Raw genomic sequence first — 15,800 nt, 5'->3', positions numbered from 1 at the left:
AAAAAACTAATTCCACATGCTTTATGGAACAAATGTTGCTAAATGATCTAATCTGTGTGATGCTCGGTGAAGGTGATCATATGAAAAAAAAACATATCGTGAAATCTAAAGACATACGTTACGATATGCAATTATGAGTATCGTTTTACAGAAATATTCTGTATAATTATATACAGTGAGGAAAATAAGTATTTGAACACCCTGCTATTTTGCAAGTTTTCCCACTTAGAAATCATGGAGGGGTCTGAAATTGTCATCGTAGGTGCATGTCCACTGTGAGAGACATAATCTAAAAAAAAAAAATCCAGAAATCACAATGTATGATTTTTAAACTATTTATTTGTATGATACAGCTGTAAATAAGTATTTGAACACCTGTCTATCAGCTAGAATTCTGACTCTCAAAGACCTGTTAGTCTGCCTTTAAAATGTCCACCTCCACTACATTTATTATCCTAAATTAGATGCACCTGTTTGAGGTTGTTAGCTGCATAAAGACACCTGTTTACCCCATACAATCAGTAAGAATCCAACTACTAACATGGCCAAGACCAAAGAGCTGTCCAAAGACACTAGAGACAAAATTGTACATCTCCACAAGGCTGGAAAGGGCTACGGGGAAATTGCCAAGCAGCTTGGTGAAAAAAGGTCCACTGTTGGAGCAATCATTAGAAAATGGAAGAAGCTAAACATGACTCTCAATCTCCCTCAGACTGGGGCTCCATGCAAGATCTCACCTCGTGGGGTCTCAATGATCCTAAGGAAGGTGAGAAATCAGCCCAGAACTACACGGGAGGAGCTGGTCAATGACCTGAAAAGAGCTGGGACCACCGTTTCCAAGGTTACTGTTGGTAATACACTAAGACGTCATGGTTTGAAATCATGCATGGCACGGAAGGTTCCCCTGCTTAAACCAGCACATGTCCAGGCACGTCTTAAGTTTGCCAATGACCATTTGGATGATCCAGAGGAGTCATGGGAGAAAGTCATGTGGTCAGATGAGACCAAAATAGAACTTTTGGGTCATAATTCCACAAAACGTGTTTGGAGGAAGAATATTGATGAGTACCATCCCAAGAACACCATCCCTACTGTGAAGCATGGGGGTGGTAGCATCATGCTTTGGGGGTGTTTTTCTGCACATGGGACAGGGCGACTGCACTGTATTAAGGAGAGGATGACCGGGGCCATGTATTGCGAGATTTTGGGGAACAACCTTCTTCTCTAAGTTAGAGCATTGAAGATGGGTCGAGGCTGGGTCTTCCAACATGGCAATGACCCGAAGCACACAGCCACGATAACCAAGGAGTGGCTCTGTAAGAAGCATATTAAAGTTCTGGCGTGGCCTAGCCAGTCTCCAGACCTAAACCCAATAGAGAATCTTTGGAGGGAGCTCAAACTCCGTGTTTCTCAGCGACAGGCCAGAAACCTGACTGATCTAGAGAAGATCTGTGTGGAGGAGTGGGCCAAAATCCCTCCTGCAGTGTGTGCAAACCTGGTGAAAAACTACAGGAAACGTTTGACCTCTGTAATTGCAAACAAAGGCTCCTGTACCAAATATTAACATTGACTTTCTCAGGTGTTCAAATACTTATTTGCAGCTGTATCATACAAATAAATAGTTAAAAAATCATACATTGTGATTTCTGGATTTTTTTTTTTAGATTATGTCTCTCACAGTGGACATGCACCTACGATGACAATTTCAGACCCCTCCATGATTTCTAAGTGGGAGAACTTGCAAGATAGCAGAGTGTTCAAATACTTATTTTCCTCACTGTAATTGTATATTAATGTATATCAATGATATAAATCAGTATTCTTATTTTGTTTTATTTGAAATTAGTGCATAGTTTCTGCAATGTACATTTCATTTTGTGGATTATGTGAAGATATTTCCATTGACTAGCACTGAACTTTAGCTTATTTCTCTCTCTTTCTTTGAAGATGATCTGCCAATTTTACATCCTAAAGATTTCCCCATGCTGCAAAACCTTTCTCTTAATCTAAGTGTATTTAAGTGTAATTGCATATGTAACTAAACAAAAGGTCTGATTAGACCAGATTCTGCATAAACACCCAGGCTCCTAAACAATCAGCAAAATCTTCTGATTACTAAAACAAACCAACACCAATTAATAACCCATTTGGAATGAATGCTAAGACACGTGAAAAAAATCCCAATAAAATAAACGTATCTAGCTAGCAAGCTAATTTATTGTATTTTAACCTAGCTTATGTTTTCTGTAATGCACCCTTAAAGATGTGGAATGTTGAACAAGTCATTTCCTGTGATTACTTAGCCCCAAAAATACTCTCTCTCTCTCTCGCTCGCTCTCTCTCTCTCTCGCTCTCTCTCTCTCTCGCTCTCTCTCTCGCTCTCTCTCTCTCGCTCTCTCTCTCTCGCTCTCATTTTTTCTCATTTAAAATATCTGCCATTCAACAACATCCTAAAGATTCAACCTGTGACTCTTACAAAGCACTCACACTGGAGACTCCTTCCATAAAAGTTAGACAAACATTTCTTCATCATATCAATGATCATTCAAGAAACCATTACATTCACTATTATAGCACATGAAAACCCATTATTGGGTTCTGTTTCCTGAGAGATACAAAAAAAAAAATTTAAGCCGCAGAGGATGAGTAATGATTGTGTAAGCTGAATTTCTGTAGAAAGCGCTGAATAAAAAATTAAAAAAAAGTAATGGGCGGGCCTAGGATCCTAGGTCATGTGATTCTACATTGGCGCAACACATCCTAATCATCATTGATAAACAGAATGGACTGATCCATACGAGATCATTGTTGTCTGAGCTGCTGTCATAGAAAATACATCGACAAGATCTGACCAATCAGATTTTTTTCTATTTTCACGTCACCTAGGCTTCATACAGCTTTGCATGAACAAACAAGGTTGAGAAGTAAACCGGATAATGGGTTAAATCTGTTCATTCAACAGTGCAGAACAATTCAAGTTCATTCCTGCATCCTGCATTTACGCTGTGATTGGATGTTTAAAAGTCTGCTGAATGTGCAGGAAGGTCCTGACTGTGTGCGCAGTTCAATGACATACCTGGCTGGCCTTTTTCTTTCGTCCGTGAGACCTCTTTTTGCCTGGCATGTCTGCTTCGTCGTCTTTCAGAGCTTCCTCTCTCGAGTCTGCACGTTTAAAATGGGGCTCTGTGGCACTTGCTTTGCTCCTCCTGCTTGGAGCATGTGAATTATTGAACCGAGTCAGTGCCAGAGGCAAAACTGATTAAAAAATGCGAGTGAAGGAATGAGCAAACACTGCCAACACCTTAAGCGTGTACTGTACATATTTTCTTATGCAAGCACATATTGTGGAACTGTACATATGTTTTGAACAGTATATAATAAATGCAGTGTTGGTATACAGAATTGTACTGGTGTTATTATTATGAGAGGGTTATAAGGCTCTTTTTACGCCTAGAGTTAGAACAATGGGAGAAGTATGTCTAATGAAAACAAAAGCCACTCCTCAATCCCCTCACACCATCAAAGCAGACCCTCCAGTGCTTAATGTTTATCGACAATGCGATATAACATAAAAACCATATGCTCCTTTCATGGACTCCTTATCTATGTGATTCACACTCCCACTCCTTTCTCTATACTAACATAAAGTTGGCAATGATTCAGTGGGTGTGTCGCACAAACCCGCCTTCTCGTTTCTCAATCGATTCAATTTCACCTAAGAATGCTTGACTTCTCTTCGACTCACTTTGTCAGAATCTCAAAAACAACGATGAATGGAGGGCAGGATTGCTCAATGTTATAATGTCAACACCAGCATAATAAATTATGAAGGTGTGAGTTCAGTAACTGGTTTGCATTACAGCACATTAATTCCCATGAAGTGTTGCACAGGTTTACATTAGTGCATTCACAACGTGCCAATGGCAGAACACATGCAAGAATCTTGCAACTTTGTATTTCATCAGTGAAACAGCAGTAGCACAGGAAGTAAACTCAATTGAATGAGAATTTAGAATTACATCCTGTGATTATCCACTCCCTTTGGCAGCAGGTTTCCTGTTTTACATTTACAGTTTACTTTCCTTCATTTTCAGACTATTAAGTAAAGATCTGGGTTCTGTTTTAAACTCTTGCTCACTTAAAAATTAAAGTATGGAGAAAAAACTCTTCTTCTTCTTCTTTTTCTGCTCCAGTTAGAGATCGCCACAGAGGATCAAATTACTCTGTCCTTCACATCTGCCACTTTCAAACCAACCACCTGCATGTCTTCCCTCACCACATCCATACACCTCCTCCTTGGCCTTCCTCTTTTCCTCCATCCTCAACATTCTTCTACCGATATACCCCTTGTCCCTCTTCTGCACATGACCTAACCATCTCACTCGCACCTTCATCAGCTTGTCTCCAAAACGTTCTACATGCACTGACCCTCTAATAAACTCATTTCTAATCCTGTCCATCGTCGTCACTCCCAATGAACATCTCAACATCTCCAGCTCTGCTACCTCCAGCTCCACCTCCTGTCTTTTACTCAATGCCCCTGTCTCTAAACCATACAACATCTCAGGTCTCACCACAGTCCTATAAACTTTCCCTTCCACTCTCACAGATACTCTTCTATCACAATGAAGAAAAAACTCTACTCATTAAAAATATCTAGAATCAGACAATTGCAATTCATTCAAGTATAAGTGAATATGCAACCAATCAAAAGAGATGATTAGACCAGATTCTGCATGATCAGCTAAAAATATTCTGATTACTTAGACAATAATAATTTATAACCCGTTTTGCAATGAATGCTAAGACATGTTAGCCTGAATGAACGCTAGCTAGCATGCTAATTAACAAAACAAAACTAGCAAGCTAATCTCTCTACACTATATAGAAAAAGGTTTGTGGGAAACTGACCATGAGATTTATATGTGTGTTCTGAAAATCCCATTCCACATTTAGTCCCCGTTTGCATTTACAATAACCTGCACTCATCTGGGAAGATGTTCCACAAGATTTCAGAGTGTGTTTGTGGAAATATGTGCTCACTCAGCTACAAGGGCGTTAGTAAAGTCAGATAATGATGTAGGTGAGGTTTAATAAGCATCCTTATATCAACATATCCATATCTTCCTGAAGCTGGCTATGTGCACAGGGGCATTGTAATGCTGGTACAGGGTTGGGTCTCAGAGATCAAGGAAATGGAAAATTTACCAAAGCCATCTTAAACAATTGTGTGCCTCTGACTTTGTAGTAACAGTTTGGCAGAAAAAACATATATGGCTGGTAAAGTCAGGTCTATCTATCTATCTATCTATCTATCTATCTATCTATCTATCTATCTATCTATCTATCTATCTATCTATCTATCTATCTATCTATCTATCTATCTATCTATCTATCTATCTATCTATCTATCTATCTATCTATCTATCTAATTTAATTTAATAAGCATAATCAAAATTTTTTAACAGTAAGAAGAAAAAGTAGAAGAAGAAAAAGTAGAAGAAAAAGAAAAAGAAGAAGAAAAAGTAGAAGAAACAGAAGAAGAAAAAGTAGAAGAAGAAGAAGAAGAAGAAGAAGAAGAAGAAGAAGAAGAAAAAGTAGAAAAAGAAGAAGAAGAAGGAAAAAAAGGAGAAGTAGAAAGGAAAGAAGAAAAATTCATAAAAGGATTTCACAAAACCAAACAAGCCACCAGATGGCAGTAGTTTAACGTTTTTTTAGTGTTAGTGTCATTTTCAGACCAGATCAGATTAGATCAGATTTATTTTAGAATACAGTATAACCACCTTATGTCTCTGTAATATTATTAGAACCTGATGTTTTGAAGGTGTCACACAGGGGGCATTTTGCCCAATCCTGGTCTTAAAGTACACTGTTACACTTTCTGGGGCTTTTATATGCACCAGACTGTGTAGTTAATTTTTTGTTCAAATTCTTTGAAACTTGATTTGATCTTACTGTGAATTTTTCCATGTTTTCAGGACTGTTTATTTAAACACAGGAACCAGCTAGAAATCTAGAGATTAGCATGCCGGGCTAAACTGAGTTCTTGGGTTTTCTTGATCAAAAATAAAAAAAAATTAAGAAAACGACACTTTTAAATTGTACAAATGATACAAATTGCACCTTGGTATTGTTACTAGTTACACAACAATAATGTTGTGTAACTTTATTTTATATAATAAGGTCATATAAGGCAGTAGTGTAACGTTTTTTGAGTCTTAGTGTCATTTTTAGACCAGATGAGATTAGATCAGATTTAATATAGATTGACTGGCAGAGGAAAGGAAATGCCATCCTTCTTAGCTGGAGAACACGGCCAGTTTAGCTTCTTTGGCTCCCGGTTACGATGGTTGTGGCATCCTTGGGATAAGAATTCGAAATTTCTTGCCATAGTATAAAACTTATTCTGATTCCAGGACCCTCTGAAGTCTTCCTTTTCTTCTTCTTTTTTGTCATTGTCTTCTACTTCTACTTCTTCTTCTTATTATTATTATTATTATTATTATTATTATTATTATTATTATATGACACACTATTTATGTTTGATCACTATTTATGACTTGGTATCCCACACACTGCTATAAACAACAGAACCTTTTCTCTCAAACATGTTCTATAATTAATATCTGACCCTTTCCAGTTTTATTCTCCAGTTATTAGGCGGTGATGGAAGTCGAGCAGTGTGACTCATCCCCATGTCCATTTAGAAAGCTGAAATAAATTCGACGAAAGGCTCAAAAAGTATGTGGTTGAGTGTCTGACAGCACAAAGTGCAGCCCTTTTGCCCCCGGTGAGCCTTTTGCACCACAGTAATTGCTGGGTGCGTTGAATAAGAGCAAGGTTCAGTGCATCACAGTCTGTGGCTCTGATAACATTTAGCTACACAAAGGCAACAAAGGCAACAGAGGCTACAGCAGCGCGTGTCAATAGCCAGAGTCTTTATTAGTGTGTGTAGTCCTTCACTGCACTGATAAGAAGCCAGCATTTGGCATTTCATTCGGTTGTTTTCAAAGCATTATTGTGGCTTCGAATCACCTCGGATTTATAGTGGGTTCACACTTCCGCCTTGTTGGTGCTTGTAGTTATAGCTACCAAAACATGTACCTAAAAACTAAAAGATAAAAAAATATATATGCTCTCGTTTCTCTCATCACATGTTTCAAATTATGGTATAGACTACATAGTACATAAGTTCATATATGGGCAAAATGTGTGGAATAGTCTCCACTCTTCTTGGAAGATGTTCCACCATCTTTTGGAGTGTGTTGATTAATATTGCTGTTTTTGATTTCATGGTTTCAATCCTGGATTTGTCTAGTTCCTGTTGGTTGATGACCTGTTGCAATATATATATATATATATATATATATATATATATATATATATATATTTTTTTTTTTTTTTTTTTACGACTGTCCAACATCTGAACATGAAAATAGAAATTGAAATAAAAGAAACAAAATAAAGAAAAATAAAGTACAAATGTATATTAAAAGTATAAAGAATATACTATAGAATTTTTTATATAAATCCAGGAAACCATGAATTGATGCTACCCGTCAGGACACTTTAAATGTTGCAGGTGTATAAAGCCCTTATCACCAGAGAGGGTAGTTTCCATTAAGCGTCTCAGATGGTAGACGGTATCTGCCTAGCTTTTGTCACCAAGGTGTTGATGTGACACGACCAAGACAGGTCCTGCGTGATGTGAACACCTAAGTACTGAAAACTGTCCACTCTCTCCACTGGGGTCCCGTTGCTCCTTAGTCTTGCTGACGTTCAGGGGAAAAGTGTTCTCCTGGCACATCTCTCCAGGTTTTTGAATCTCCTGTAATTAGGCCATCTCATCGTTGTTGGAGATCAGGCCCACCACAACAGTGTCATCAGTAAACTTTATAATGGTGTTGGAGTTGAAAGTGGCCAATCAGACATTTGTGTACAGCGTGTACTTCAGGGGGCTCAGAACACAACCCTGAGGAGCTCCAGTGCTGAGGGTGAGGTAGGATGAGGTTTGTTTGCACACCTGTACAGGATTTATTTATTATATACAGGATATATACAGGATTTATATAGATTCAGGATATAGATTTTAAATTAATAAATGTATCTCAAATGAGAGATCCAGAGGTGATGGTGGCGAGAATCAACTCTCTTAGATGACATGAGGAAGAATCCTACAGAATCGTAGCAGTGATATTCATATCAATTGCATTCCAAAGCCATCTTCATGGTTTCTAAGTGGGAATTATGGACTTAGGCTGTCCAGGAGTGACCATACCAGCAACAGGGAATTGTGCTGTTAGTTACCAACATCTATGTATGTTAGTATATAAAACAATTCATTTTTGTGAATCAGTTTGAATCACTGAAGCAAATCGAGAACACTCGTTGGGCAGATATCAGTCATAATCTGTTGAAAGAAGGTCACCTATATCTCTCTTAGTCATCACTAGAGATGGAGCTATAACACCATCCTGTTATCAGTAGGTTAATTGCTCTCACACCTCATATCACCGACATCTGTGGGCTCCTCACGCGTGTCAGCGTCATTCATGACCTTTCAAACCAGCAGATAATGGAAAGAGACCTCCTCCAGATGAGGAGAGAATGAGAAAAGGGCTAGGCTTTTATTTTCTTTTTCAACTAACTGAAAGGAAAGATGGTTAGAATCTGGGTTACATCTGTTACATAAGGAGTTTTTATAAGGAGATATTCTTGGTAAATGCACATGAATTCTATTAAACAGATAGAAAACGCACTATTTATAGGTATACTGAGAAGGCAATTAAACTAAAATCATATAGGATAACTATTATAAAGGTATTACAATAAGAAGATAAATACCTATTAGTTTTTTACCACATGCACAAATTTATTGGCTAATAAATAGCAAAATGTTAGCTAAATGTAAACATTATTATAGAGTTAGCAATGTATGTTCAAATCTTTAGATCAATATTTACATGGGGAAAGTTCCTCATATTCAGAACAGGGTTATGCAGCTACATACACTATATGGATTAAAGTTAATGTACACCTGACCATAAGATTCATATGTGCTTGTAACATTTCACATTTAGTCCCCATTTGCTGCTATTGCTGCTATAATATCCTCCACTCTTCTGGGAAGATGTTCCGCTAGACTTTGAAGTGTTCTTGTGGAGATTTTGTGTTCATTCAGCGTAAAAGAGTTAGAAAGTCAGGTACTGGTGTAGGTGAGGTTAGGAGGCCTGGGGTGCATAGTTCTATCTCATCCCAAAGATGTTATCCCAAAGCAGGCCAGTCAAGATCTTCCACTCCAACCCATGTAAACCATATAGAGTTTGCTTTGTGCACAGGGTCATTGTCATGCTGGAACAGGTTTGGGTCTCCTAATTCAAAAAAAGAAAAAGTTTTATGCTACCAAATCAATAGTCGTCAATTGTGTTTCTCCAACTTGGGAAAGTAAGTCTGGGATTTTTCTGGGCAGTCATTTTACTTATTAATAATTTATTAATATTTCATATTTTTTAATTATCTAGACCCCCAATATTAAGCACAAAAACATGCCAAAAAAACTTGAGGTAAAATCATAGACTGTGTGATTGTGTTTTTTGTTGCTGTCAAATGTGAGATAAAGCAAGAGGTATGAATGTAAATATAAAAAATAAATACAGACAAAAACCTTATACCCTATATATCCTATATACTGAGATCCAGAAGGAGAATATGAGACTATTGCACCTGCTGAAATAAATAATAATTTTTTCAAAATGGGCTTTACTGCATGAATAGACAAAATTGTAAATATCTCATTTATTTGCAATCTAATATCTATTGCAAATATTCAAATATAGCACTTAATCCAGTACATTCAATTATTATTGTTATTATAATTTTTTTTTTAATGAGCAACAATTCATAAATGTGTGTGCAGTTAAAAAATATGCCATAAGATACTAAATCTGGGTTATGAACTCATAATGTGTGAACAGGATATAAACTATGTTACCATGGATTCGAATTTGTATTACGTCTAATGACCTAAATAATAAAAGCCAATGAATTGTTGAATTCATTTCAATCTTCTGTATTAAAAAAAAATCCCACTTTAAGAAATTATTAAAAAGTAAAAAATAAAGAATATTTATTTCTATTTTCCAAGTTATGTTTTCATGAATATCTATAATATGTGACCCTGCTTGATGGCTTATTTGCATTTTAAGTGAATAGCATTGATTCAGTGGACTTCATTTGCTATTTGCCTTCTCTTTTCCCTTTCACTCTCACACCCTTCGCATATTGCTCTTATCAGCTGCACTGCTTGCTTGGGCCTTTTATTGCTGCCTTCAGTCATTATTTGCTATAGAAACGCCACACAGCTTCACCACCACCCTGCCTCGGAGACTACATGGCCTTAGAGATCTGCTCATAACCCACCCTGTATGTAGACTCTCCTGCTACACTACAGCAAACCTGATTACTGCAGTCCTGTCCTGTGGTTACTGAGTGTACATGAGGAAATACAGGTAATGAGGAAACAGGATGTGATGAAAGTGTGGGTATGTATAGAGAAACATGGGATCTGAAAATGGGGTTATAGTACATTAGAAATATCCAACATCAATATAGGAGATTTTATATATATATATATGGATGGATGGATGGATGGATGGATGGATGGATGGATGGATGGATGGATGGATGGATGGATAGATAGATAGATAGATAGATAGATAGATAGATAGATAGATAGATAGATAGATAGATAGATAGATAGATAGATAGATAGATAGATAGATAGATAGATAGATAGATAGATAGATAGATAGATAGATGTATCATATTCATTTCCTTCCAGACTGGTGTTGCTCCCCTGACACACAGTGAGAGAAAGAGAAAGGAGTTTCCATGACGACCACACATCCTTGACAAATGACAGTCTTCACATAATGTAACAGATCCTCTCTCTGCCAAATCTGGCTCTCTTTTTACTCTTTTTAGCCCCAAAAAACTGTACAAATCAAATGAATATATGCTCAAATCTTAAAATAGAACAGTTCTATGCAGGGCAATTACAGTTCTACGTAACTGTAATTGCCTTAATGGTGCGAAAAGTAAAAGGTATCCATACTGTGCAGAGTAGGTCCCTTTCACTTTTGATGTAAGGTTGACGTACATTGCTGTATTTATAAGACAAATGATTAGCAGCAGGTCAAAGCTCTTTTCCTTCAGAGCAATCTCTTCTATTAATTTCCCACCTCCATGTAATGTACACACAGGCCAGGACGTCATTGTGACGTCTGAATGACAGAGTGTAACCCCTGCTCAATCAGAACTCTCGTTTCTTCATCTGTTAAGGCTTCAGGGACATTATTTCACACATCATTACACAGTAAAGTGTCTCATATGACGCCAAACAGCAGTCAGCTCATCGACCTGGTTTAGGATTTCTGTTTGTGCATTTGTGTGTGTGTGTGTGTGTGTGTGTGTGTGTGTGTGTGTGTGTGTGTGTGTGTGTGTGTCCTACTGTCTCTGTAATTAGCTAGCTGATTGCTAAATGACTAATGGCCAATAAAAAATGCAGCCCAGCTGTACACAGTAAACTTCCGACAAAGGAGTTTGTTTTTTATTATATGGTAGATTTTAATTGTCTGTGTCAGGAAAGCTTGCTCATGACAAGCTACTGGTTTAATTGGACATGGTGCATAAAACATTATATTAAAGCTGTGCAATGAAACCTCTTCAGTACAACAATACTGACAGCGTAAAGCACAAGGTCGTTTTTTCACCGGATATCAAAGGGTACTCCCAGTACTATCCTAATACATGAACATCGTTTCAAATAATGTATGATGTAATGAATAATGTTCCATGGCATGCACTAAAGCCGTTTCACAATCATGCGTTCATGCTCTGTCTACGGGAAATGCTTTCGACGAAAAAGAATGAGTTTTTCATGACAATTTCTTACCTACTCTCATTTGGTTAAGTCAGGCTGCTCAATTCTTCCTTTAATTATCTTCGGGGTAAAAGTAAGGAGGTTTTCAGGTTTTTAGATTTTTTCTGAGTGAGGTAACAGGATAACAAGCTAGATTTGAAAACAGCAAAAAAAAAAACTCATTGTAGTTCAATCTCTTAATTTTTTGTGAATTATAGACTCAGAATCTAATTCTAGACTAATAGACTAATTCTATGTTTCCGACTCCATTTGTTTTTACAAGGAAAGGAACCTCTTTCTGAGGAAGTATTAGTGTGCCACCTTGGTCATGGCACAAAGTCATTATAAAAAAATTAATCAAAACACACGAGTTGCTTTTCAGATTCTGTATGTCCAGTCACACTTTTTGGGTATTTTCAAATTAACCTTTTCTCCAAAAAGAAGGAGACCTTCCGAAGGTCGATACCAACTCAGACAAAAGCAGGAATACAATAAACCCTGTATGAAACAGCAGGCCATCACAAGACACACACACACACACACACACAACATTCACACTTAGGCACAATTTAGCTCAGCCAATCCACCTATCAGATATAGAGAACATCTGTAACTCCATACAGGACTTCAATAACCTGTGCTAAGAATTGAACTGGGGATCCAATAGCTGTGAGGCAGCAATGAGGTCTGTTTCACCACTGTGACAAAACCCGGATTTAATGACCGTAATGTGGCTTTTATAACACAAAAGTGATAATTACATCATGTCACAGCACAATTCAAATTTCCATTTCCCAGCAGACACCATGGCCATCAAACATGGCTACTATGGGCTCCACTTCCAAATCTGCCTTTATGTTTATTACATGACTCGAGAATAGTTATATCATAAAGTACCACTTGTATGTGTATCCACTTGCTGCTTGGGGCATCATAGAATAAATAATTTTTCTGCAAGTTGCTTGCTATATGAGGAGGTATCAAAAGGTTTTGAGACTAGCTCTGTTTACAAGAAAGTACCTTATTTAGCTACTATCACCTTCGAAATAGTCTCTCTGAGTTGGGTGGGTGCGGAAGTGAGATCAAATAAATTGTTCTCCGACGATCATTATGCACAAGTAGCCGAATGGTTTTGACATTTTTACTCTTTGTTCTAACCTGCTGTCTATGACGAAATCGCAGATGTGGTAAAGCATGTGGTCAGAATAGCACCAGCTTACACCTTTAGTCCTGAAACTTTTTTGATATCATCTTGTACCATAGTTCTACCAAAGAATTCTTCCAAATGTTCAAAATCCCTTAAAAAGTTGCACAGCGCAGCTTTAATAAAATGAACCAAACAGACTTTTCTATGTAATAAAAGATGTATCCTATTTTGATTTATCGATAATATAATGTCTGTTTTCTTCAGCTAATCTACCTCAACTCATCCTAGTACAAAGTCTGGCTTTCTCCTTTAAAGGCTACAAAGCAAACATGTGTTGCCAGGTAGAAGCGGACAGCAGCTGCCAAATGCACTGTTTGCACAAGCACTAGTATTTTACTCCAGGAACAGCTGTGCATTACCACTCCATACCTCATCAGTATTAACTGGGAGTTTTATTCACCTAATGTTTCCTGTTAGAAATATACTTACTGTGTCTTTTTATTTACATTTAATTAGCATTTCTTCTTCTAAGTGACTATTTGAGTTTCACTAAGTCTGAGATTCTGAGGAAACAGGAATATGTACTCTGCTAGTACTAGGCTTGGGTTGTGCTAAAAGAAAATATTTCATTTGCATCAGATGATCAGTGGTCTAATAAATGTGAGTCATACACGAAACTACTTCATAAAAGCCCCTTTTATTCGTAAATCATGGTATGAGAAGGTTCGCATGGGTGGCAGCTGTGCACACACTCAACGTGAGGAAAAACTAACAGGAAGTGCAGGTGGGAGAACTGGAGCTGCTGTACTGCATATAAATCTAGCACAATTTACTGATTTATCATTGAGACCACACTTTAAGTGCACCTAATAGTATAAGTAAAAGTCGTCGTGGAAAGTGGGGTCAGTTTGCTCCAGGGAGCAGTTGGTACTCATTCTGCGTGTTCATGCTCAGTAGAGCTCATGGCCTGCTTGCTAAGATGAATCATGACTGAATGAACTATTATGAATAGTCAGATTTTGCAATGTAAGATATTAAATATTTCATTCATCCCACGGAGAAGACATGTCCATTATACAGCAGCAAAAAAATGTGCCATAAATATACACCAATTTTGTGTATACAAATTATGTGCTCCCAAAAAGAGACAGGGAACTGGTAGCTTAGTGGGTAGGGTTCACTTACTTTAAAACTGTATTGAAGTCGAGGTGAAGTTCCTAACTGTAATTTCCCATTTACAACTGGTAAAAACCACATCTCATCCAACTTGAAGTAGTTATCTCAAACACTAGGCCCCTCCTCTCTAGCTTTAACTTGGATTGTAGTACTATTGGCTTTATAGCAGTTCATGTACACACAGTACATCGTTAGCTCATCATAAACATTAGAAATGTTATTAATGGTAGCTGCCTAGCTTGTTCCAATTAAAGACCACTCTCACATCAACAGATTAAAGATCCATGAAGTTACTGAGCAACTCAAAAACTATGAGGATGCATTTAAATGATAATTAATATAAAGTTTGCATGGTTACAGTACTGCATTTAAACAGCAATAGAACTGTAATGAATGGACATTTGGTGCCACCCAGATGAGGATGGGTTCCTTCTGGGTCTGGTTGCTCTCAAGGTTTCTTCCTCATGCCATTTCAGGGAGTTTTTCCTTGCCACTGTCACCACTGGCTTGTTTATTAGGGATAAACTTACAATTATAAGAAACAAACATTTATGCAACTTTATAACAGCTTTATCTCTGTAAAGCTGCTTTGGGACAATGTCTGTTGTTAAAAACACAATGAACTGTTGTTTCAGATTTTATCCATTAATTTGCATAAAGGTTTAAAGTTCACTATGAGAGCTCAGTTCCATCCATCTATCAAGTCTGTTACTGCAAAAAGTGGGGGTGATTGGCTTTCATGAGCTCTGGTAGCAAAAAACTAAAGAAATGCATTCATGGAGGCATCCATGTTTTCATTTTTTTAATTTTGCATGTTGACCATACCTCATAATAACTTTGTATGTATTTAAGTATGGATGGTCGTAACAAGCCTAAACTATTTATACTTTTGATACCAGTGTCATTCAGTCATATACATTTTATAGATTTTGTAGACACCTTATCGTAAGATTCACAGGCACGACATTATCATGCTAGAACAGTTTCAGGTCTCTGAGTTCAAATTAAGATAAATTGAATGTTACCACACCCAAATACATCCTAAATAATTGTGTGTCAAGTCAAAAAAGAAACAGAATCATGGAGGGAGAAAAAAATATCAACATTTGCGTATTCTCTTGTGAAACCCAATAAAGGGAAGAGAACACAGAAGCATTGTGGGACCGTATAAATATAGTTTGTGTGATGGATTATATTTTGCCCAAAGTCCTTTTTTTTTCAGGAATCATAATTTTAATGATTAATAATTATAATGTAAAAAAGAGAAGTCTGGTTCATTGTAATCTATTTAGTATGGATAATAATGACTAGTATTGGTATCCATATCCCATATCAGTTTTAACAATACTGGTACAGTACGCAACTGGTATCAGATTGGAAAGAAATTTGTAAAAGTCGTATTGCCTGTCCCTACAATGCAGTGCTCGGTATCTAAACCATATTCTTCACCTGGTGCATTATATAAGACATGTGTACGGCCTGAAAAAAAAAAATTGGAACAATCCCCCATAGACATACCAAAATGATATAACCTGAGTAAAATTTTAATCATTCGAT

The 15,800-nt window shown here is 37.2% G+C and overlaps 1 protein-coding gene across 6 annotated transcripts in view; it reads right to left on the bottom strand.

The window, feature by feature from the left end:
- cast (calpastatin) overlaps positions 1-3,317 on the bottom strand; it is a 52,096-nt gene extending 48,779 nt beyond the window's left edge. For 4 of the 6 annotated variants that reach the window (XM_083564000.1, XM_083563994.1, XM_083563997.1 and 1 more), the window contains exon 1: positions 3,077-3,223. In XM_083564000.1, coding sequence (XP_083420126.1) covers positions 3,077-3,124 — 48 coding nt within the window. In that variant the 5' untranslated portion in view covers positions 3,125-3,223. Of the gene's footprint in view, positions 1-3,076 lie in introns of all 6 variants that reach the window. The other 2 variants (XM_083564020.1, XM_083563990.1) reach the window with 2 other exon arrangements.
- Positions 3,318-15,800: the final 12,483 nt, after the last annotated feature.

Source organism: Silurus aristotelis, assembly GCF_946808225.1.
Source record: "Silurus aristotelis genome assembly, chromosome: 16".
NCBI classification, from domain to species: Eukaryota; Metazoa; Chordata; class Actinopteri; order Siluriformes; family Siluridae; genus Silurus; species Silurus aristotelis.
This window is presented reverse-complemented; position numbering and strand designations above follow the sequence as displayed.